This window comes from Choloepus didactylus, chromosome 20 (assembly GCF_015220235.1).
Source record: "Choloepus didactylus isolate mChoDid1 chromosome 20, mChoDid1.pri, whole genome shotgun sequence".
In the NCBI taxonomy this organism is placed as follows: Eukaryota; Metazoa; Chordata; class Mammalia; order Pilosa; family Megalonychidae; genus Choloepus; species Choloepus didactylus.
In genome coordinates, this window is record NC_051326.1 from 35,871,956 (window position 1) to 35,896,465 (window position 24,510).

Below are 24,510 nucleotides of genomic sequence, written 5' to 3' on the forward strand. Positions count from 1 at the left end.
TGACTCTTACAGAGCCCAGTGCATCAGAGGTTGAAATAAGGGATTTCTGAAATCTCCTGTGATCTTCTCATTTGTTCCCAGCAGTTAAGACCCCAGGGGGCCCTCCCTGAGTTGAAAGTTATCATCCCAATTTTTGGCGGTCCAGGTCAATGTCAGCAGTTTTCTAAGTTGCATGTAAACATAAATACACACACACACACTTACACACATGCACCCAAATGTGAAGTCAAATAGGGGTGGCAAACTAAAACCCATGACTGTGTTGAAATGAGAAAGAAATAAAAAATAAATAAACCCAAGCACAAACAAGCCAAAGTGGCAAAAGTCCCAAAAGGATGCATGGGGGACAGCATCAAGGAAGCTGAGAGGATTGCTTCAGTGACATCGGCACAGCTCCGGGCACTCAGAGCCCCAGACCCGAGGCAGACAAGAGCTGGGACCCCAGCCAGCCAGGAGGGGACGGTCACCTCTCAAACGGCCTTGCCTTCCACAGCCTCAGCAGAGTATGCAGTGGAGCTAAGCACTCGGTAGGGAAGCAGAATAAAAAGGAAAGCACCTTTGACCAGATCCAATCTCCCAAATCAAAATTGCGTGGTGCACGGGGCCCTGTCCCTCTGGATGGGTGGGGGGGACGCGGCCGGCAGGCCCGCGGCCCAGGTGCCCTCTGTCTGTGCACTGCTTCCCAGAGTGGGTTTGCTCCACGGCCACATGCTCTCTGGGCGCCTCCCCAGGGAGGGCCCGGGGGGTGGAGTTCGGGGACCGGGTCCGGGAGGGAGAGAAGACTGAGCACTGCGATGCGTCAGCGATCACCAATGAAATCAAGGATGTCTGATCAAAGAAAAGAGCATTGTTTTACAACTGATATTTAAAACGTGTCCTTTGAGTTTTTGAAGAGTTAGAGAAACAATGGAGTGGGTGGGAAGGAGAAGTCTCTTTAAATAATAATTTTTTTAAAAAACAAAAAAACCACAAACATAGAAAAAAAATTTCCTCAGGTTTTGAACATTTCTTAAGAATAGTTCAATGTGAGGTTTTGCACCCTAAACAGTTATATCTGGAATTGTTTAAAAATCGCAGTTACACACAACAAAGACTAACAGTATTTACTTAAAAATATTTGTGTGTGTGTATATATATATATTTATATATATATCTTTTTTGTGGAGTTTTTTTGTGTGTGATTTTTTTTCTTTTCCTTTTTTTTTTTTTTTTTTTTTTGTGCCCAAGTAGAGATGTGATGGGATTGAAACAATGTCCTAGAACAGAAATATTTCTTAAAGGAGCCATACTTTGAAAAATAAAAATTTTAAAATGGTTGAACACACTTGCAACACCTCCAGAAATTCAACTTGGAACAATGAGAAAATAAGTAATTGAATCAAACCCTCACACAAATGACGCGGCCTCCAAGACCCAGAGGGAGCTGCTGATAGGAGTCTTGCCATCTCGAGGAATGGCTGGCATTTGAGCTGGGCACAGCCCTCTCCGTGCTCTCCACTCCCTACCTCCACTTATACTCCATCGCAACCAAGCCACAGCCAGAGTATCTCTTATACTGGTTTTCTATATTCCTGGCAAGACCTTTGCAGCAGAGACACACACATGTATACGTGTGCAATGGGCACACACACACATACACACACATAAACGCACACATACAACACACACAAAATTTCCCATTCAACCCAGATGCACCAAGTGAGCTGAATGATTTTCAGCCAACCACAATGGTGAAAGACAGAAGCACCAAACGGTCTTTGAAATGGGTCAGTAATTACAATTTGACTTTTGTTTATGTTCTAATTTTCCTCTTTGTGTTAATTTTTTTAAAAAGCACAAATGAAAAATGAAGAATTCTTTCCAGATCAATTTAAGGCATCCCACCAAATGGAAACAGAAGAGGCCTTACACAATATCACATGTGATAAACGTATAACCGTTCACAGCCTTAAAATGACGGAACAAATCATTTTTGCCAGTCACTGATTAAGTATTGTGCCTTTAAATTGATGTCATTCTTTTTGCTACTATGCTGAGTTTTATTATTACTGATTCTCTTTGATTACATATATGGAAATCTCCTTCAACATGCTTTCGCATTTCCTGTCCTTACCGAATTACTGGGGTGGCTTTTTGTTTTGTTCTGTTTTGCTTTTTCACCGGGAACAAATGTGAGTTTTACTTGGCGAATGCTAACATGGCACATAGTCAGCCTTCAAGCAGCTTCTCCAGCTATTTGAGTTTCAAACAGCTGTTTAGCTCCTCGAAGGCTCTGCTAAGTGGGGAGAGCATCGGGAGAGCAGGGAGAGAAACTGAAAAGAGGAAGAGATTTCTATGCCTTTGCTTTTGGTAAATTTGTTTTCCTCAATACAAATAACCAGATAGGAAGAACAATCGCTTTGCGTTGTATTTGTTGGTTGGTTTTTGTTTAGTTTCTAGATTTGTTTCATTTGATTGTTTAATTTTCCCTCTCCTGGTGCAAAAATCACCAGAGAGTTTTGCATGAGAAAACATGACAGTACTTAATGAAACTCAGCACCTAAGGGCATAAGGCAGTTGAAGGTTTTTCGTTTGTGTTTGTTTTGTTTTGTTTTGATCTTTCAATCAGCACCAATCCCGTAAATGATCTACACTTGGTGTAAGGTATAAAACTTTTTTTTTTTTTCTTTTGGAGTGGAGACAACTCCTCCTTCTCCACCCTATGTACCATAGTGTGGGATTTTTCAATACTGTTTCTATGTGTAAAAAACAAAAGAAAGATTTTCTTTTTGTTTTTACTTACAAAACATAGAGAATATCTTTGTATACATACAGCGACTGGAAAGAAAGCTTATCTGAAGGGGTTGTGACTTATTTTTATGAATGTGGTGGTGGTGGTGGTGGTGGTGGTAGGTCTGTGTACTGGGGAAAGGGAGGGTTATATTTCTTGCACACGGTGTCTACCGCAGACCAAACTTAAGATCCCCTTCTCAACTTGGGTCAAGACGCTTTCAGAGTGAAGACTCATACTGTAGCAACTCATAAAGGAGTGGTCCATCTCGATACCGAATACCTACTGCGGTTGGGGTGATGTACTGCAGAATATTAATAGTCCTTCTCAGCCTCCTGTCTACAAAATGGGCATCCCAAGCTGGGTATCTCTTTCTTGGCATGTCAATCTTAATGAGGGGCCCTTCTGGGTAAGGACGCCCCGTCGGGGTGGGAGGCCCCATGGGTCTCACTTGGAAAACGGGCAAGCAAGTGTCGGCCGTGAGATCCTCCTGTTGTTCCGTTACGGCTCTGGTGGGCGTGACCTGGGTCCCCCGGTACCCAGGGGTCTCAGGCGCCATGGGCTCAACATCGGGGGGCAAAGGGATGCCCCAGAGCAGCTCGGCACAACAGGAGCTGGCAAGGATCTTAACCCGTGGCCCTGTAGGATGCAGCACACCGTAATACAAGAGCATCATTGCGATCCCGGCCACGAAGCTAATAAAGACACAACACAGTGCTGGCACCGCATAGGAGTCAGTGGTCTCTGGGTCTCTGTAAAAATACCAAAGGAACGTCAAGGCAGCGTTCTCGGTCAAGACTATTGTATAATAGGCAAACATTCGATATCGAGTCCGCCCTTCCTTGACGTTAAACCAGCAGAAAATGTACACAATCCCTACCACCATGTTGAAGAGGATCTCCTCCCACTTGGACATGCAGAAGTCTGTCCCGCCATGGATGATCCAGAAGGCCATGGCGCACCAGTGGACCACCACAAAGATCCCGAAGTAGAGCTGGAAGATGGAAGCAAAGAGGGCAAAGGAGAGAACTCTGGATGAGATGGTGAAGAGACGCCAGAAGACGTGAATGAGGGCCCCTCTGTAGCTCATACTCTTCTTGTCGTCCCTGGAGTCCCGCAGCAGCTTGTGATAGGAGGCTAGCACCCAAGCCAGGGACATCAGGGAGGTCGCAGAGGAGACACCTGCCGGAAAGACACAAACCCACACAGTCAGCACCATGGCCATCAACCGTGGGGCACAGCAGGGCTGCCGTCTGAGGAGATGCCCACACACACCACCATCTAGAGGAGAGGGAGAAAGAAACAGAAAATCAGGAGCCAAACCTGGAGGTCAGAGATGTCCCTTAGGTGGACATTTTTTTTTTTAATATCTAGTGTTCGCTTCGACACTGACCACATAGCACACAGACATGCTGCCAGCCTTGGCGTCCCCGTGCACCAGAAGCCTCTGCTCTCCAGGAAGCCCAGCGAAGGATCACCAATGGGGATTAATGACTCCTTACTCGTTGCCCCAAGTTCCACAGCTATCCCCCCTCTTTGGTCTTTTTATCAGCTCACCCAAGATCTCAAGGGGCCCTTTCCTAAACCTTCTTCCATTTAGCTTCTCCCCCATCTACTACCTAAGGCCACCTTTATCAAGGCCCCTGGGATATCCCGTCGGCTTCACTGGCCACTTTTTTCATTCATTATGGTCTCGCCTGGCCTCTCCGTGTTCTTTGTTGCTTTCTACAACCAACCACTGCTCAAAGGTCTCTTGGGCCTTGACACTTGAGGCAATGTCCTTCCCTGACTCCCCTCCGAACTAAACAGCAATGCCTTGGCAATGCCTCTTCCCCCCTCATTAGTTTGGTGATGTTTCTAAGGCTCTGCACTTGGGCAAGTATTCAGAGAGGCTGAATGTTTCCGATTCCAGACGGTATTTGAATCGCCGCAGAGCAATTTCATATTAACTCTGCCTCTTTGCTATTTGTAACTAATTCAAATTAAATACAATACATAGTTATTGGAGAGTCTCCAAATCTTCCCAGGAGCAAAAATTTATTATTCAAGTGTTGTAATATAAAAAAATCTCCTCTCTAGCAAGATTCCTCTATAACTCCTCAACTCCTCCATGCATTACCTCTGTTCAGTCCATACTGCACCTCTTTTGTCCCTTTCTTCTAAAATTTCAGAACTAAATGCAACTAAATACAGTTGGGGGCCAGAATTCAATCACTTTGGCAACCATTTCTTCACCAAATTCTCTGCCTTCACACCTGAGCACAATTCCCCTAGAACATTCTTCCAGGATGAAATCAAAGGTACCCAATCATTTTCTTTCTTAGGCTCAAAGGTCAGATCTAGGAGGCCTATTCATTGTTTCAAGAGACTAACTGAACTGTCCCAGAGTTCCAGCCTTTCCCAGTGCCTCTGCCCAATACCCCACTCCTCTCCAAGCCTCAATGAATAATCAAAGTCTTCTGTCATTTGACAGTCTGCTTGCATTCACCCTTCCTCGCCCATCTCATACAGCCCCCCTCCCTTCCATCACCTCAAGCAGATGCTCAGATTCTCAGCTTGCAGAACTCTACAGTGTGATAAGAAAAACAAACCAATCTGGATGGCTGATTTACAGAGAACGTGGGTTGCTTTTGTAACAATAATAGCAAAGATTTAAAACAAACAGGAGAAACAAAGAATCCCATCTTCTCCATGGAATTCATCTCAAAAGTTATAATAGGCATTGATGGTGATTTTCCCCTCACTGTGTTCAGCTCTGGAAAGTTCTGAACACAGCACTTACAAGTTCCACTTTGCCCTTTGTACACACTGGGTCTGCAGAACTGTGTACTCTATTTCCGACGCAGTGTTTAGTCTGCCTGCACTTATGCTGTCTGTTGGGTTGGGGTTGCGAAGGGAATGAGTTCTCTTGGGAGTCACATGAATCAGTGCGATCATATCTTGATGTGCTTATGAGTATTGCTTATTACCAACATGGAGAATCCTTAGAAAGTTTCTTTTAAGCATTTGTGACATCACCTCTCTCCTGATGAACCCATTTCTTAATGTTAATGATGACTCATCTCAAGGTCCCACCAACCTTTGATAATCAGGAGTTTTACAGAAGCCGAATGGGAAGAAGGCTTAATTTTTTGTTGTTGTTGTTCCTTCTAATAAAGCAAAACAATTACTTTCCCCACCCTCAGAAAAGTATGAATGTCAAACTCACCAAGCAAGAAAAAACAGCTCAGTGTTTGCTGGAGTGTGGTCTAACTGTGAGAGTGCTTTGAACAGACTCGGGTACAGAAATGGGAATCCTCTAAGTCTTCACTATCTGGCTTCGTCATTCTGCATGGAATGACATTAGACCCATCCATACCAGACAGGAATAAACTGGAACTCAAATGCACATCAATCACATGTTGATTGATGCCAAATAAAATTAATCTTTATTGCATCTTCTCGATGGCCCATGGCGTTTCCAGATCTGTTCCTCTGGTTTTGAGGACTGGTCTTCTGTTCCTGCCTCTCCCTCAATGAGGGTGTTGCTGAAACCACTCCCCCTCAGCCAGCCTGGACACCACTCTGGTTCTTGGTTGGTGCTGTGGTAATCTCTCTCTATAATGGCACAAATGGCCCCCATATGCAAGATATCACTGCTAAATTACAAGGAAGGCTTGAGAAACAATCACATGGGAGACCTGTTCTGACCCCTTGATCAGGGAGTCGGCTGAGAAGCTGATGCCCAGCTTCAGTCTTTCATCTCTACCTCATCTGCTCCCGATGTGTCAAAGTTATGAAATGCTGAATGTGCTAGCTAGGAGGAGCCTCCCAGACCATCCAGTTCAGCCCATTCATTCAACAGGAAAGGGGTACAGGGGTCTGCGTGGCTTCCCTGAGACTACCTTGAGAACTACTGACAATCAGAGCTTGGACTCAAATTTCCTGACCCCCAGTAGCATTCTTCCCTCCAATCATGCTGCTCCCTGGCTCTTCATTTTCTCCTTGTCTTTCTATCAGCTCTGCTTTCCAGCGGCCATTTATAATGAAGGCCATCAGCCTCCTCAAATGCCCAGGGCCTCTTCTAGCGCCCAGCCATTGCACCCTCAGACCTTGAACTCAGGCCACATCTTTGGCATAATGAAAATGCTCCAAGTTAAAGGGAAAGAAGAAAAGGGAAAAATTCAACTGCTTGGCCCATGTGCCAGGGTGCCCAACACCAAAAGGAGGCATTTGGCTGGAGCCACCCTTCTTTGTTGGGGACTGAATCATGTCCCCCACAAAAGACATGTTCAAGTGTTAATCCATACTCCCTGGGGTGTGAACCCATTTGTAAATAGGACCTATGAAGATGTTATCACCAGTTAAGGTGTGGACTCATTTGTGAATACAATCTTTGAAGATCCTTTTTAGATGAGACCAAATTGAACCAGGGTGAGCCACCATCCATATGGCTAGAGGAAATCTGGATGCAGTTAGTAGAAGTCAGAACTCAGAAGCAGCCAGGCATCAACAGAAGCAGGAGGAGAAAGAAGTGTGAGAGAGAATGACATGTGACTGAGGATTGCTCAAAGCTATCACCAGAACATTACCCACCCTGGGAAAAAGTCCAGCCTCACCGACATCTTGATTTTGCACTTGTGACCATCAAAACTGTGAGACAACCAGTGTTTGCTCTTGAAGCCAACCCTTGCTGTGGTACTTGTCATAGGAGCCCTGGCAAACTAAGGCATTGCTCTTTGGAGCCTGGGCATGGTCAATGGAGCCCAAGAAGGACCACGAGTTGGTGGTCCATGCTCATGCTATGCCTGCTCCATTCTCTCTCCCAGCAACAGGGACAGAGATGACCCTATGGAGGGATTGCTGGGGCTGGTCAAAACCATTACCCTGGCCACTTTCTAGTTCACCACATTACCAAAGAACTCCCAGGACCATCCAAGGCTCTGGACACATTTTTCTTTGTCCAATGTTGGTGCTGCTGGAGGACTGAGTAATTCCCAGAGAGGAGATGGGAAAAACCAGGCACAGTTTAGGATCCCATTCAGTAGTTGGGTTTCTCACTGGAAGCTCAATAGAGAGTGGCCTTTGACCGCTAGGGTCTCAAGAACCAGTGATGGCAGGATATTAGATTTATATTGAATTGCCCAGAAGGAATTTGTCTGGACACAGGGCACATCATTACATTTGGTCAGTGGACCAGATGTCCTGTATATTAGCCACTCCTGCATCTTTTCTCTGAACAAAGCCTATGGCCTCACATACTCACAGGACTATGGGTGAACACTCCTGCAGAGGGCCAGAGGGCAGCCATCAATGGAGGGTGCCAAAGCAGCCAGCTAATTCTGGGGACTCCACTGGCAGGGGGGGCAAACAGGACCCAAGATGAGCTCCCTGCTCTAAGAGCTCCTTGTCAGTGCATCCAGCTGTCCCAGAGATAGTAAGAATGATTTACTGAGCATTTCCATATGCCAAGCACTGGGCAAAATATTTTACACGCATTACCTTATGTATAATAACTCTGTGAAGTAGGTACTCTATTCAGTCCCATTTTGCAGAAAAAAGAAACTTATGAACTTTGTCTAAATTCATACATCTATTAAGAGGTAGAATCGGGATTTAACTCACAGTCCAACTCCAGCAGCCTTGAAAGTAACCATTAAAATGGACTCTCCAGAAACTGGCTTCAGCGAGCGGGTGGGTGAGGGAAGAGAATAGAAAGCTCTCCAACAGGCAACATGCAGAACATTTGAATATTTTGCCAATAGTGCAAAGAAAATGTGGTAGCCTTCTGAGAGAAGGCTCAGACCATCAAGCTAAACACCAAATTTGAATTCTACTCCATCGTCCTCAGGAGAGTAAAATTCAAGCCACAGAGAAGGAGGTGATTCCAACAGAATCAACTGAGATCATTTTTCCACTGTTAAGTGATTAATCTTCAAAGGCCTGTGGTGTGTTCCATTACAGAAAGAGAAAACACAGGGCTTTCCCTCTCTGCAGTGGCTCACTTGGGAGATTTCTCTGCCTTGCCTGAGGTCAAATTAAAAAAGTCAATGCACTATCCCGGGCAAGACCCAAGTCCAAGTGAACAAGCTATGGAGTCGGCTGTGGAAATTCCTGGACAGGCCTGGGAGCATTTATGATTCGTTCCCACTTACGACTCAATCATTTTCTGTATTCCAAAGATCAAACTGGAAATTGTTAAACACTTCACGTTCGACTGTGATAAGTTCCAGGCAGTGACCTTCATGCTTTCTCACTTCCCCTGGTGCAGACGTGGAGGTGGGCCTTGCGGTTTGCCTACTGAGCTGACCCGAGCCCAGCCCAAACCACTGAGAAGCTGGAGCCTCCTAGGAGGGGGTGACTCCCCCCTAGTAAGGCTGGGGAGAGAGGGTCTTAGGATCTGATCACGGGTTCTGAGGGTTAAGTTCCCAGGAGTGCTGTGACCACACACTTACGGCTGATGCAGCATAACAGGAGAGGCCAGAATTGTGCAACTGGATGCTCCTCACTGAGGAGGGGCAGAATCAAGGCAGGCCCAATGTGGTGGTCTCAGTGCCATATCTAAGGGTCACCACTGCGTTGAACTGTTGTTGACTGGGGAACAAAGCAAAAAATGTGGCTGTCCCAACAGTGAGTAGCACAGGGACAAGGCATCTGGGAAATGATGGGACTCTAAAATCCGATGGGGGCAGATGAAGGGGAAGAATCAGGAAGGAATCACAATGCAGGAGTCAGGGTCAGAGGCATCAGTAGCGTCCACCATTAGGGCGAGGCAAGGGGTGCTGAGCTCTGGCAAGAGGAAGACAGGGCCACGGACCCAGATGGGCCAGAGCTGAGCTGCACCAAGGGGCAAGTGAAGGGGAGCCCTGACTTGTCACCAGAAAGGGAACCTGAAGGAAAAAACAGAATCGCCAGAATGCCCTGCCAGGAGATGGTGGTACATGGGTAGAAGGGATGATCTGATAAACCACAAGAGTATCTGATAAGCAGGACTTCGTTTGGGTTGTGCGAGTGCAGGCACGTCACCAGCTGCCCTCCTCTACCCTCTGCTATGCAGCACTCAGCCCCACCGCTAAATCACATGTTGGAAAAATATTTAAACAAGATGGATTTGAAGGGGACTAAAAACACATTACCAGAGCAGTGTAAAGAGGAGGAAAAGACACTTCAGTGAGTCCACCATGTATGGACCCCCCCCCCCCAAGCTCCCCAACTTCTCTCTTCTCCACCAGCTCCTTCTCCACTGGCTCCTTCCTATCAGCTCATAGTCATGGTCAAGTTTCTCTCCTCCTGAAAAGAATAGCTTCATTCACCCTACATCCTCTCCTGGTGCTATCCTACCTCTCTTTGTCCCTTCTCACCCAACCTTCTTGAGGGTAGTCTACTTGCTCCCTTCCCTCTCTCACCTCCCCTTTATTCCTGATCCCTCATCTCCAAAGAGAGGGCTCATTAAGGTCATCACTGATTCCTAATTGCAACATCAGAAGGAATGGTTTTGGCATCTCTCTTAGTGAATCTCAGGGTAACATTTCGTGTTCTGTCCTTGCCACTCTAACTTTTGGTCCCCCATAGTTTCCTTTCTGCCTCCCTGACCATTATCTCTTGAGCTCTTTATGGTATCCTTTTCTTGTAGGGCTTATTATCCCCATTTTACCCATGAGGAAACTGAGATGGAAGTTGAGAGACTTGGATGTGCTCACAGCTATGTCCTGACCTTTCATACTGACCTAATTTTTATGGCACTGTACTCCAAGGGGCTGATCCCCTATACATCACCCAAAGCAAGAAACATGCACAACTAGTTATTTGTCAAGGACATTAACCTCTTTCAACTTTCCTCTTCCTACCAGTGAAGCTAATATTTGGGGGACCTCCACCATCTGCTCTTCAAAATTCTATTTTGCATTTTTCCCACATAAAGTCCCTTTTACACAGGCAATTCTCTTTCCATCCATCAAACTTTCCCCATCTTCCTCCATTTTTAAAAAGCTCAGTCTCTTCTTGGAAACATTCCCAGAAAAAGAAAAGGCAGCTACGGTGCAGTGACTCTCTCAGCATAAACCGCTGCATCCTGTCCTCACCTCCAGCCAGGAGGCACAGCAAAGGAATGATGTTACAAAGGTAATTTCCTATACAAGCAACCAAAGATGAAGAAAACGAGCATTGTGGGTACCTGCTCTGTGACAGGTTCAAAGACATTAAACAACTTGGCCAAAGTCACACAGCTTTTAAACCACAGAGTTGATACTAAAACCCAGGACTTTTACTTCCTAGAGTCAAGATTATTATGTGCTCGAGTCAGCTCCCCCTGGATTGTTAATTTTTCAGGAGTTTTGTGGGCTAGTTGATGTCATGTAGGAAACTCGAAATTGGCATGATGGGAATATTTATACCGCAGAAACTGGCAAAACTACAAATCAGGGTCCACCTTCCCCTCCCCGCCTCCCACCCTTATCCTCCTGCAATCCTACTAAGAGCCGGTTGCTAAACATTTACCAACACATCACTGGTCAGGATCTACTATCCTTCTTGAAAAGCTTGGTGGGTGTTGATGCAGATTAGAAGAATCTGGTCCTGTAGGATCCTCCTCCACATCCCCCTGCCATGCTTCTGCATCCTTCACATGCAGTGCATTACCTGGATATCAGCCAGAATTATATTCCTTAAGGCTAATGTGGAAGCAAAACGAAAGCAATCTCCTTCTTAAACTTGTCCTGAAAATATAGTCTCAGTAAGCAATTTAAGGTCTAACAGTTTTCTTTGAGCACAGTCTTTTGCACACACCAGCATGCTCATTTTCATCACCTCTCTGTATGTGGAGAGGGTGTGATTCCCCATATAAGAGTACCACAGGGGTAACCTCAAGGCACCCCGGCACTACCAGACCAAAAGGTGGAAGGATCAAAATAGAAAAGGCAGCATCTGCTATCTGTGGATGTGAACGTCAGGACTGATGTACACTGTGGCTGAAGAGACCTGGCAAAACCCCGGGTCAAACAAAGCGACGTGGGGTTAACCTAGGATGGGAGGATTAGGATGTCTGAGGAAAGCTGAAATGTGATCAGTTATACCACATCCTGGCTGAAGAAAAAGCTCTTGAACACAAAGGAGATGGTCAGCTTGGAGCCTTGAAATGAAGAGTAGAAAACAAGGACTGTCCATTACACATCATCCATGGGAGACAGAATCCAAATTTGTCCACTGCAGGGGCTACTGCAGGGCATCAAGTCTTAAAATGGTTTGTATGACATATCTCATTTTTTGGCTTTGAATCCATGCTGACCAGGTCATCTGCTAATTTCTAGTAAATTTTCAGTAACAATAATACTTTCCCTCTATTTAACAGCTACTGTGGTCCAGAATCTATGCCAGGTGCTTGACATAAACTAACTCAATTATTCTCTCTACAAATCTATGGAGCAGTAGAATGATTTTAAGATGCAGAGACTGAGGCTACTCAGTCTTAGTAACTTTTCCATATCAAACAGTTAGGATGTAGCAGAACCAGGATTTGAACACATACCTGCCTGACTCCAAAACTCAGAATCTTTTTTAATCACTGGGAAAGGTATATCTCCCCATTTTCACCCTGAAATTAATGAATTATCATTCAGGCTTATATATCAGTTTCTTATTAACTTTAGTGCATATCAGCTCTCTGATCATCAATGTGAGCCCTGACAAAGTGAAATTTGTGGGTCTGCTAAACTGACGATCCACCACTGGGAGGCCCTGAGTCAACAGTTGCAGTGGTGACAACTGTCTTCCATCTCTCGTCTGGATTTGTTGGAATGGCCTCCTAACTGGTTTCCCTGCATCTTCCCCTGTCCCAACAGTCTATTGCCAAAAGCAGCCAAACTGATGAAGTTAACTTACGTCCCTCCACATGGCTTCCCATGTGTTGTACATTGTCAGTGTTCACTGATTTTCAATGCCCCTCCCATGGGAGGATTAAACACTCCTGCCCTCTTGAAGTCAGGTGAGGCATGTGATTTGCTTTCACCAGCGAAACATGAGCAGGAATGACATGGGTCTCTTCCAGGCATGCTCACCCATGCTCCAAGAAGACATTTCTCAACCAAAGGCCTGGGATGGACATGTAATGTGCAAGAAATAAATCAAAGCTGTTCTAAGTCACTGAAATTGTTGGGATAGTTTCAACTGCAGCATGGCCAGCCTATTCTGATGGATACACTATTTCATTCAGGGTAAAAGCCAAGGTTCTTATAACAGCCTACAGGGCCCCAAATGATATGGCCCCCTTTTCCTCTGCCTGATTTACAGCTGTAACCTGTCAATTCCCTGCTTAAACCCTTTGGTAGTCCCCATCTCCAATGGTTAAAATCTAGCTCCTTTTCATGTCATCTAAGGCCACCATTCAAGGCCCTACCTGACATGGCCCTTTTCCTCTGAGGCCACCCCATACCAGCTCGAACACTCCCTCTGCCCCAGACACACCAGCTGCTCACTGTTCCTCAAACACTCCAGGCCCACGCCCACCTCAGAGCCCATACACTTGCCGGTCCCGCTGCCTGAAATGCTCCTCCCCTGCAGAGCCACACGGTTTTACACAGGTGTCACCTTCTCACTGAGACCTTTACTCAAAGATCAGCTTCTCAGCAAGGCCTTCCTTGACCACCATATTTAGAACTGCAACTCCCCCACACCCTCTACCACCCTTTCTGTTTCATTTTTCACCATAGCATTTTCCACCACCTTGATACACTATATCTCTTACTCTTTTTTGTTGCTGTTTGCTTGTTTTTAACTTCAAATGTACCCAGATGAATGTTAGGTCCACAAGGGCAGAGACTTGTTCTGTTCACTCCAAAACTGTGTGCAAAATTCTGTGGGGATGGGTATTTTTCTGATGAGTCTATAGCTATCACTGGATTCTCAAATGGGCTGGTTCCTACCAGTCATCACAACTCCCTACCATTCTTCCCCAATGTGGGAAAGGACAGTTACTTTGGGAGCCCTTTTAATACTTTTGTCCATGAGGAAGAAAACCTTGGGGCTAGAAAACAGGGAAGAAACTTATATTTGAGTGTTTCTAACACATCAAGCATTACCAGCTATTTTGCATGTTGTTGTTTCATTTAGTCCTGATGAGCCCATGAAAATGTCTGTTAGTGTTCCCATTTTACAGGGCCTCCCCCTGACTCTTTTAAAATGAGGTCACTTCTTGGAGCCATAGTGTTTGAACCTGGTCAGCCATTCGCTCCTCAGTGAGAATGGATGGACTGGACCTAGGATCTGGGACAAACAGACCTGGTTTGGATCCAGCTGTGTGGTCCTGGGTAAGTCCACGGAATCTCTGCTCCTCAGTTTATCATTTTTGAACCATGGGTAAAATTGTGAAGTGTGAGCATTCAATGAATCATGAATGTAGTGAATGTAAACCATGTAGGCACATATTTGGTTCTCTCTATATGTATCTATATTTATAATCATATTATTCACATGTATACTTGTTGCTGTCTGTCTTCACTAACTCTGATGTGCATCTCCATAACCACTTCCCTCTCCTGCCTCTGGGAGCAGGTTAATCTGACTAAATCTTGAACACGGGGCAGAGAGCAAGGCCCAGACATAAGGTCTTGATGCCAGCTTAGATGTGAACCTACTGCAGAAGGGGCTACTGGAGTGGGACTTTGGAGTGGTTGTACTGGATGTGAAGCCCCCCTCTCACTTTAGGCAGATTCACTGGCCTCTCCGAGCTTCTGTTCTCTCAGAGAGAGAAAAGGACAGCAGGGGGAGCTCAGGCCATGGCCCAGCTCCCTGTTGGCTCTGGTGTGCAGCTTTGCTGGAAGGAGGCAAGGACTCCCGAGGAGGGAGATTGGGCCTGTGCCCGTGGACTGACGCAGGGGGATGCTTGCCCTTGTCCCTTAGCCTGGATTCTCAGCAGCAGGTGACCCTGGACGAGCAAAGCCTGACACGTAAAATGATTCTGTTTAATCAGAGCCTTTGTAGGGGGCGGCAGAGGTGTGGGGGGTGCGGGTTTTGTGCCTTCGCTAGCTAAGAATGAAAACACCAGCCGCCGTTGTCTGAGTGCTGACTTTGTACCAAGGACAAATGCCATTTTGCTTAATCCTCATAAACCCCTCTGAAGTAGGAATTATTATCTTTAGTTTACAAATGAGAACACTGAGGCTCAGAGAGGTTAAGGGACTTGTCCAAGTGGATGCAGATCTTAGTGCAGGGCAGGTGAGTGAGGTGAGGCCCGTGTGGGGCCGCAGCCCGTGAGCTCTCCACAGTGCAAACCAGGAAGCAGCACAGGAGTGGAGAAGGATTCAGAGAGTTTGGTTTTTACTGGAGAAGGGTTGGAAGAAAAGGAAATGATGGGATTTCCCACAACAGCAAGAGGTGGTGATGGGCCAGAGACGTGGGGCCAGGACGTGAGGCCATGTGGTGTCGCCACCGACAGGCAGAATTGTATAGCTGGAAGGTCCTTGCCCTCTAAGGTCTGGTAACCCGAGGCACATGGGGTCTGAAAGCCCAAGAAGGCCTGGAGCTAATGTTGGTTTCAATTCTTCTCTGGTCAGGTTCGGATGCAAACTTCACCTCACACTGACCCTGGAGTGAATTCCAGACCCCTAGGACCTCCTGTGACATCCTTACCAGCCTCATACTTCAAATTGGGTCCAGAATTGAAGGGGTCTCTGGAGGTAAGTTTTACAGATGGAAAAGATGAGGCTCAGAGTGGGTATGCCACAGGCCCAGGATCACACAGGAAGGAGTGCAGCTGGGATTCTCCCCTCCCAGGTTTCTCTCCGGGTCTATTCTATTCCACTGCACTCCCAGTGGTGAGAGGGGTTTAACACAGGAAGACATTATTGGTGAAAGATGTCGGCTTTCGTTCCTTGGAAATCTTAAGGCATAGAAAAGATCTTGTGAAGATCATTTAATTGTGGGCTTTCCTATAGCTAGAAGTTCCTATAGGCCTGGAATTCTGGATTGTCTCTAATGTGAAAGTCTAGCCTAATAATTAAACATTGCCACTGCCCCAAATTTGCTGAGATCTTCCCATTTTTCTCTTCCTGAGAGTCATAGCCTGCCAGGGCTGACAGGGGCTTCAGGAGTCCCTCCTGCCCTCATATCACAGAGGCACAGAGAAAATGAGATTCCCAAGATTTGCCCAGTATCCCCCACAGGGTTCTAGCATAGCCAGGATTTCTGCCTTAGTGCTGTGAATACAAAACTCACAGCAGTCTTTTCAGCAAGACTGTGAGGGCAGGGCTGAGCTGTGGGGGCCAATGGCTCCCAGCCTGCCTCCAGACACTACGTGGTGCCCAGGTGGAAAGAAGCTCCAGGCCATCCAGTCAGACTACCACCCACTCGTCTCAGCCTCCTGGTGCTCCTCAGACACTGGAGGCTCCCTCTTCTGTCAAGGACTTTCTTCTTGGCTGCTCCCTCTTCCCGGAACACTTTCCTCCAGATATCTGCAGGACCGTTTTCCGCACCTCCTCAGTGAAGCCTTCCTTGATCACCCTACTGAAAACTGTCCACAGCCCTACTCCCCTTCTGGTCACTCTTCCCTACTTTACATTTTTCCTTAGTGCTTATCATTTTGTAATATATAAATTTAAATGCTTGGGGGAAGAGGGGCAAGATGGCAGCATAGAGAGGTGTGGAATTTAGTTAGTCCTCTGGAGCAACTAATAAACAACAAGGAACAACTAGTAAATAATCTGGAACAACTGCTGGGGGACAACCCTGACTGTCCAAACATCATACACTGACCTGCATTGTGTGGAATGGCTGACATCACAGCATAAAACCTGTAAGTAAAACCTGTGGAATCGTGCCAGGAGTCCTCTCCCCCCATGGCAGGCTGAGCTGCAAGACCTCACTGTGGGAGAAAGCAGCATTCCTGGAGTGAGTGAATATAGCACAACTTAGCTCCAACTGGGGTTTTAATTAACAAACATGGACTGCATAATACAAGCTTCAAACATAGACAAACCCCTAACAAGCAGCAAAGTACCCTGAGGTCGTGCCCAGTGGAAAGGAGATGGGGCTGACAGAAAAAAAAAATAATAATAATAAAAAAACACAGAGGCTTTTGGAGACAACTGACCTTAGAGAGTCAGAAAATGCCTATGCCCCGGGAAAGGGAGCCCAGAAGACCAGGTGCTCTCTCTGACTGATGAGCGAAACTGGGGGGCCATGCACTGGCTCTGAAAAGGGGCTTTCTTTCCCTTTTTCTCTCTCAACCTGAGTGGCTCAGTGGAGAAAGATTCAGCAATTTTCAGCTCTCAGTGCTCTGACCCAGACAGGGGTGTTGTTAACAGAGTCAGAGAGATAAAAGAGTAATTCAAATGCAGACAATAACTCCATAGGGGGTGTACCTTCCCTAAGAGGAAGGAGGTGGGGCCCAGCTCTAGTGCCTGCCCTCCCTTTAGAACTCAGACCCCAGGGCCTGGGGGAAAACAGTCAAAACAGAAACAACCTAAGCTGAGAATTAAAGGGGCCACAATTCTTTACACCAGTCAGGAGCGACAGGCTGACAGGTGCCACCTGCTTGTCAGGTTAGGAAAAGCACAGTGGCTAGAGGCCTCACAGGAAAGTCTGTCAGTCTTGTAAGATGCACCATCAGGGAAACTTGACATTGAATATAGCTCCATTCTGAGATCTGAATCTGTTCTGGTCTGGGAAAATCTGACTGGGTAACCAAGGAAACCAGATGCCTAGACAACAGAAAACTACAAATTACACTAGAAAAAACAAAGATACGGCCCAGTCAAAGGAACAAACTTACACCTCAGTTGAGATGCAGTTGAGGTATTGTTTCACTTTAATGAAACAATCAATTAAAAATTTTCAAATAAATATGCTAAATCAATTCAAAAGCCAAGTCAATGAGTTCAGGGAAGAAATGGCAAAAGAGACAAAGGCTATAAAGAAAACACTGGGCAAACATAACTTAGAAATTGAAAGTTTGTAAAAACAACTGGCAGAATCTATGGAAATGACAGGCACAACAAAAGAGATGAAAACACAATGGTGACATACAACAACAGACTTCAAGAGGCAGAAGAAAACATTCAGGAACTGGAGAACAAGACATCTGAAATCCTACACACAAAAGAACAGATAGGGAAAAGAATGGAAAAATATGAGCAATGTCTCAGGGAAATGAATAACAACATGAAGTGCATGAATCTACCTGTCATGGGTGTCCCAGAAGGAGAAGAGAAGGGAAAGGGGGCAGAAGCAATAATAGAAGAAATAATCAATGAAAATTTCCCATCTCTTATGAAAGACATAAAATTACAGACCCAAGAAGTGCAGCATACCCCAAACAGAATAGATATGAATAGGCCTATGCCAAGGCACTTAATAATCAGATTATCAAAAGTCAAAGACAAAGAGAGAACCCTGAAAGCAGCAAGAGAAAAGTGATCCATCGCATACAAAGGGAGCTTATAAGATTATGTGTGGATTTCTCAGTAGAAAACATGGAGGCAAGGAGGAAGTGGTGTGATACATTTAAGATACTGAAAGAGAAAAACTGCCAACCAAGAATCCTATATCCAGTAAAACTGTCCTTCAAATATGAGGGAGAGTTTAAAATATTCTCTGACAAACAGACAATGACAGAGTTTGTGAACAAGATACCTGCTCTACAGGAAATATTAAAGGGAGCACTACAGACAAATAGGAAAAGACAGGAGTGAGAGGTTTGGAACACAATTTTGGGTGATGGTAGCACAGCAATGTAAGTACACTAAACAAAGATGACCATGAGTCTGGTTGAAAGAAGGTTAGGAGCATGTGGGACATCAGAAGGAAAGAGGAAAGATAAAGACTGGGCCTGCATAACTTAGTGAAACCTAGAGTGCTCAACAGCTGTGATAAAATGTACAAATATGTTTTTACATGAGGTAGAACAAATGAATGTCAACCTTGCAAGGTGTTAAAAATGGGGTGGTATTGGGGGAAAAATACAATCAATGCAAACTAGAGACTATAATTAACAGAAACATTGTATTATGCTTCCTTTAATGTAACAAAGGCAATATACCAAAGCTAAATGCCTATAAGAGGGGGATACAAGGGAGGGGTATGGGACTCTTGGCATTGGTGATGTTGTCTGACCCTTTTATCCTACTTCAGTTTAATTCTATCTTTCCTTTCGTTGCTTTTTAGCTGTCATTGTTTTTCTTTCTTTTTCTTTTGTCTCTCTACTTTCTTTGACACTTCCTTCTTCTTTGTGGAAGAAATGGAGATGCCCTTATATAGATAGTGGCAATGATGGTGAATGCATACATACGTGATTATACAGGGAACCACTGATTGTTTACTTAGGACAGAATGTATGGTAGGTGAACAAAACTGTCTTAAAAAAAAACGGGTTGTTGAAGAAACCTTGAGGGCACTATATTGAGTGAAATAAGTCAGACACAAAAAGACAAACATTGTATGGTCTCACTGATATGAACTAATTATAACATGTAAACTCATAGACATGAAATATAGGTTACCAGGATATAGAAAGAGGTTAAAGAATGGGGAGCAGTTGCTTATTATGAGCAGACTGTATAACTAGGTTGAACTTAAGTGTTTGGGTATGGACAGAGGTGACGGTAGCACGCTGTTGTGAGAATAACTAACAGTGCTGAATGGTGTGTGAATGTGATGGAAAGGGGAAGCTTAGAATCACGTATGTCACCAGAAGGAAAGTTGGAGGTTAAAATATGGGAATGTATAAAACAGTGAATCTTGTTGTGGACAATGTCTGTGACCAACTGTACCAATATTAGAAATCTCTTTCATGAACCCGAACAAATGTATGACACTATAACTAGAAGTTAATACTGGAGGGCTATATAGGGAAAAAATACACCTATTGCAAACTATGTACTACAGTTAGTAGTATTTTAACATTCTTTCATCAACAGTAACAAATGTACTATACAAATACTATAAGTCAATAATGGAGGGGGGTTGGTTAAGGGTATGGGAGGATTTGAGTTTTCTTTTTTGTTTTTCTTTCTTTTCTGGTGTAATGAAAACGTTCTAAAAATTGAAAAAAAAATAATCGTAGTGATGGAAGCACAGCTGTGTGATGGTACCGTGGGCAACTGATTGTGCACTTTGGATGACTGTATGGTATGTGAAGAATCTCAATAAAATTGAATTTTTAAAAAATTAAATGCTTCTTTTGTTTATTGTCTTTTTCTCCCTACAAGAAATGTAAGGTCTGTGAAGGCAGGGATTTACGTTTGTTTATTGCTATATCCCCAGCTCCTAGAATAGTGTTTGGCATGTAGTAGGTGCTTAATACATATTCACTGAATAAATGGTTCAATTGCAGTAACTTCTCAGGCTTCTGAACTTGCTGCCCTCAGAGTCTTTGCCCCTCGAAGCTGCACCTGATCAGTCTTTGCTGGCACCGGAAACAAGCCACAATGTCCCTCTTTCTTCTAGCATTTTATGCACAAAAAAATGTCAGGTGGCCAACTGCAATTTCATCTATGTTAACTGTAATGAAATCAATTTAATTTGCCTTTCTTATATTTTTTTCTGCTAGCTTGAAGAACTCTCCTTCTTCCTCCCTCTCCGCCAGATGTTAGGGGCAACCTCAAAAGGCCTCAGAATTGTAAGCAGATTCCAGCTAAATCGATGCAGTGAAACAGTTTAAGTCTCTATTTAAAATCTTTGCAAATTCTGTTTAAAAGTGTAATGCTTAAATGCTACATTTAACCAGAAGTCATTTGTAGCTGCAGCAGGAGAGCGGGCTGGAGTTGGCAGTTTGGGGGCCCTGCGTGTACGCACTGAGCAGATGGGAGGAGCCGAAATGGCATCTCCACAAAGAGAATAAAGGAAAGAGACAGCTGGAAGGAGACCAGGTCCATGATTCCAACCAGAGGACCCGGTCCACATCTTTGATATGTTTCTCTCATGGCAGTTGCAGGTGAAGATGCAAGACAGCCAGGAGGAAGGAGTGAGCAGGGAATCGTACATCTTTTCCTTTGTTTATCTGCTGGTGGCTAAGACAGAGAAATGTGACGAGCAAGCAGCCAGGAAGTTGAGATCAAATGTTGGAAATGATCTTTGTACCACCTGGGTCTGAAACCCCAGAGTAATTCTTGGAAGTGGCTGACTCAAGGGGGGTTATATTAGGCGGTGGCTGAGCACTGCTAACGAGTGGGGACAAGAGGACTCCCTGTAACTTTGGACAAGGTGATTAATTATTTGATGTTGTTTGATAGAGTGGATTGGTTGTCTTTAAATGACAAGTTTTGCTTCTATTAATGAGGAAACTGAGCAGGAAATTCCGGGTTCTGGTGTAGAGGACAAATTCATCACGTTTGGGGTCACAAAACCACATCACCATCTCTTTCTGGGTAACAGCTACATCCAACTTTACCAAAGTTCTAATGAACTCAACCCCTTTTGTGTCCTAGACTTAGAGGTTGACAGTCAATGTCTATGTATGCGGACTGATGGGGTTGGGAAGAGACCAGAAAGTATCTTTCACAAAAGAAAAAAGAAACCTCCCAAGAGGAGAGAGATCATCACCTAAGCCTTCTATCATGGGGAGAGAAAAGAGGAGAGGCCTGTTTAACCAATCCAACAGCTAAGAAGCAGGCCCCGGGTCTGCCCTTCCCCTGATGACCAGGATCAGGAAGCTCTGTCCTTAACACAGGTCTGAAACCTGATCAGGAGCAAAGAAGTGGGAGTGTATGCTCCCTGCAGGATGCTTTTTATCTTCCTTAGAGAAAGAAAGCCATGCGCTTGAAGTTGGCAGCTGAACAGAAAGGCGTAGGCATTTTAGCTTAAAAGAAGCAGAGAAAAGCAAATGAACACTTGCCTTTCTGAATCTCTTGGATGATGCCAGTAGGGGCTCTGGGTTGAAAAAAGAAGCAAATGTGAAGCCCAAGAGCAAGTTGCTGTAAGGGTTTTTGATGTAAACTTACTCAGTGGGTAAAAGGAGTCAGCACGTGAAGTTAAGAAAGGAGAAAATTCTTAGGAAAGTTAACACTAAAGAGACAGAAAGAACAAACCCTAATTGAATTTAAAAGCTCAACAATTGCTTTCAAGAAAACCAATGTTTAAATTCAGGATTTATTTTCTTATACTTACCTGTCTTAATAAAGATGCTTGTTTTTTATATAAATTTGGTACTAGATATCTGTGATTACTGATGCCTAGGGGTGGGAGTGGGGGACTTGAACACATCCTAGAGATGCTGTGCTACCCTCACAACTACAGGACTATTTTATAGGAGAATCCCAGTGTGGCAGAAAAGGGAGCCTCTAGTGGGCTCCTTTCTAGTTGTGTGTCCCTGGGCAATTCATTTCTCTCTGTGTTTTGGCTTCCCCTAGGTTAAAGAAGGTGGGGAGGGGGCTAGATGGCCCCTATGGACCCCTCTACTTCTAAAGATTCTGTCACTCTAAATCCCTTTGGGAACTGAAATCATGAAAGTTAAAGTTTTTGGACATCAACCAAAAGAGCCTTTGTAGGTATCCTCTCTCAGCATCTCCCCCACCTCCACTCATACCTGGAGCTCCTGTAAAGTGTTGCATGGTGGAGTGCCATTTATGAGAACAAGTCAAAGCTTACTTTGCCCTTTGACCTATGAGGAAGTATGTCCCCCGATTGGCTCCATGAGCAGTGCTGGTCTGCATTGTGCCAGCTGGCCATGTTCTGGGATCAGAGGTAGCTCTATCTTTAAGTTGTAGCCCCAATCCAAGTAATTATAGTGAATTCTAGCTTCAGAACCTATCCAAGAACTTCCAGCCTTGCTCCCTAGCTGAATTAGAGGGTTGAGGTGGCACACAATGGATCAGAGGGCATATGTTGACACCCAGGGTTCTAACCAAAGGTGCCAAGAGGTGCCCAGGTTCCTCAGAACTAAAGGAATTTAACAGACCAAAAGAATGTGCACTATACTGGAAATCCAGGATGTTGGGTTTCAATACCAAATCCCTCAGCAATTGGTTACGTCACTTTGGGCAAGTCCCTTGATCTCTCTGGGCTTCAGTTTCCACATACGCAAAACAAAGGGTTGACCTATAATTTTTAAAGTCCCTATTTCCAGCACAAAGATTCTATGAATTTATGTATAGGGAGGTAGGTGAACATGCCACCTTACAAGCGGCTGGAATCTTGTTATTTAGTAAGAATCTCAGGGTGTTAAGAATTGCGACCAAAATGACGGTAGTTGCTTCTGGTATCATCCCATCCCTCATCTGTTCATTTCTCCAGAGCCAATTATCCTAACATCTTTATGTCTGAACAAGAAAGTCTCAGGGGTAGGAATGGAAACAATTCCCAAGGCAAGGCCAATCAAAGACATATGAGATCGTTTCTGTCTTCCTCACTTATAGGCATCCCAGACAAGTCTGGAGGGTCCTAGGTCTTAAGCACATTCCCTCACTTCCTTGTCAAGCCAAACTTAGTTCTACATGAAGAAAGCAAAACTTTTTCCTGAATGCTTAGAAGAGACAGCTCAGATAAGATGCTCTTAGAGACTGAGAAAATATTCAAAAATCCAGGTCCTGGGTTGAAATTCAAGAGGCAAGAAATAGAGACTTCCAGTTTACCAAGATGGTGGCATAGAACATTTCAAGTTTCAGTTCCCCTACAGAATCTTTGAACAACTAGCAAAAACTGGCAGAACCATCTTGCTTAGAGCTCCGGAAAATAGTCAGAGGTTGAAGTGCCAGGGTGAGCAACAAATCAAGAAAACGCAGCTTATAAACAGTAGGAGAAGCTTGTGTGAAATTTGCTAGTTCCTCCCCTACCCCTTGCCCAACACAGTGTGGAGCTAGCTTGTGACCCCTTTGTGGGTTCCTGATCCTGTTTCAGAGGGAACAGAGTAACCCCTATGTACATACCAAGGTGCCTGTATGTTGGTGCCAATCTATCGGATAGTAGCCTGAATGACTGAAGCAGGAAACTCCTTTCTGGCTTGCCCTCCCAGAACTTGTCCTGTGGGTAGAAGCAGTTTGAAGACAGCTAAAGCAGCGTAAGAAACAATCAAACTGAAGTGGCCTGGGGCAAAGGCTTACTGGCTTTAAGACACACAATACAAGACCCTGAAGTGGGGGAAAGTCTATTTTGAAGGGAGTCCAGGGGCCATGCCAATCTCTGTATAAAGGGGACTTCCTAAGACCACGAGCACATGCCCAGAGCAGGATACATGCTCAGAAAATAGAAAGGACCCCACACTTTTGCTATGAGTTTATCTTCTTAGTAAGAAGGCTAATCTCTGAAGGAGAGCACTAGCCAACACAGAGCCAATTTTCAAAGACTGTGAAAGGCATTTTGTGTTGGGTTGTTTGTTTTTGTTAACTCCTGGCACTCAAGGAAATCTGTGTCATACCACTAGTATGTGCCAGATATAAACTTAAGGAACAGAAAGCTGAAGGACTAAATTCCAGAGTTAACACATTAAAATATTAAAATGCACAGTGTGCAACAAAAGATTACAAGACAAACAAAGAGACAGAAATTGGTGCTCCCTCCAAAAGAACAAGATAAAACTTCAGAAACCATCAACAAAGGAAACCAAATTTTGGACGTAATAGACAAAGACTTCAAAAAAAAAAAAAAAAAAGAAGAAGAAGAAGAAGAAGAAGAAGAAGAGTTTTAATATACTCAAAGAGGTAAAAGAAAACACAGGGGAAGAAATAAAGGATATAAGGAAAATGATATATAATAAAATGGCAATCTTAATAAAGAGATAGAAATTATAAAAAGAGCCAAGCAGAAATACTGGATTTGAAAACCACATCTGAAATGAAACC

The 24,510-nt window shown here is 44.6% G+C and overlaps 1 protein-coding gene across 1 annotated transcript in view; it reads right to left on the minus strand.

The window, feature by feature from the left end:
- Positions 1–1,224: 1,224 nt before the first annotated feature.
- Positions 1,225–24,510, minus strand: part of XKR6 (XK related 6) — a 330,466-nt gene continuing 307,180 nt past the window's right edge. Inside the window, exon 3 of the mRNA XM_037812652.1 lies at positions 1,225–3,952. Coding sequence (XP_037668580.1) covers positions 2,991–3,952 — 962 coding nt within the window. The 3' untranslated portion in view covers positions 1,225–2,990. The remainder of the gene's footprint in view (positions 3,953–24,510) is intronic.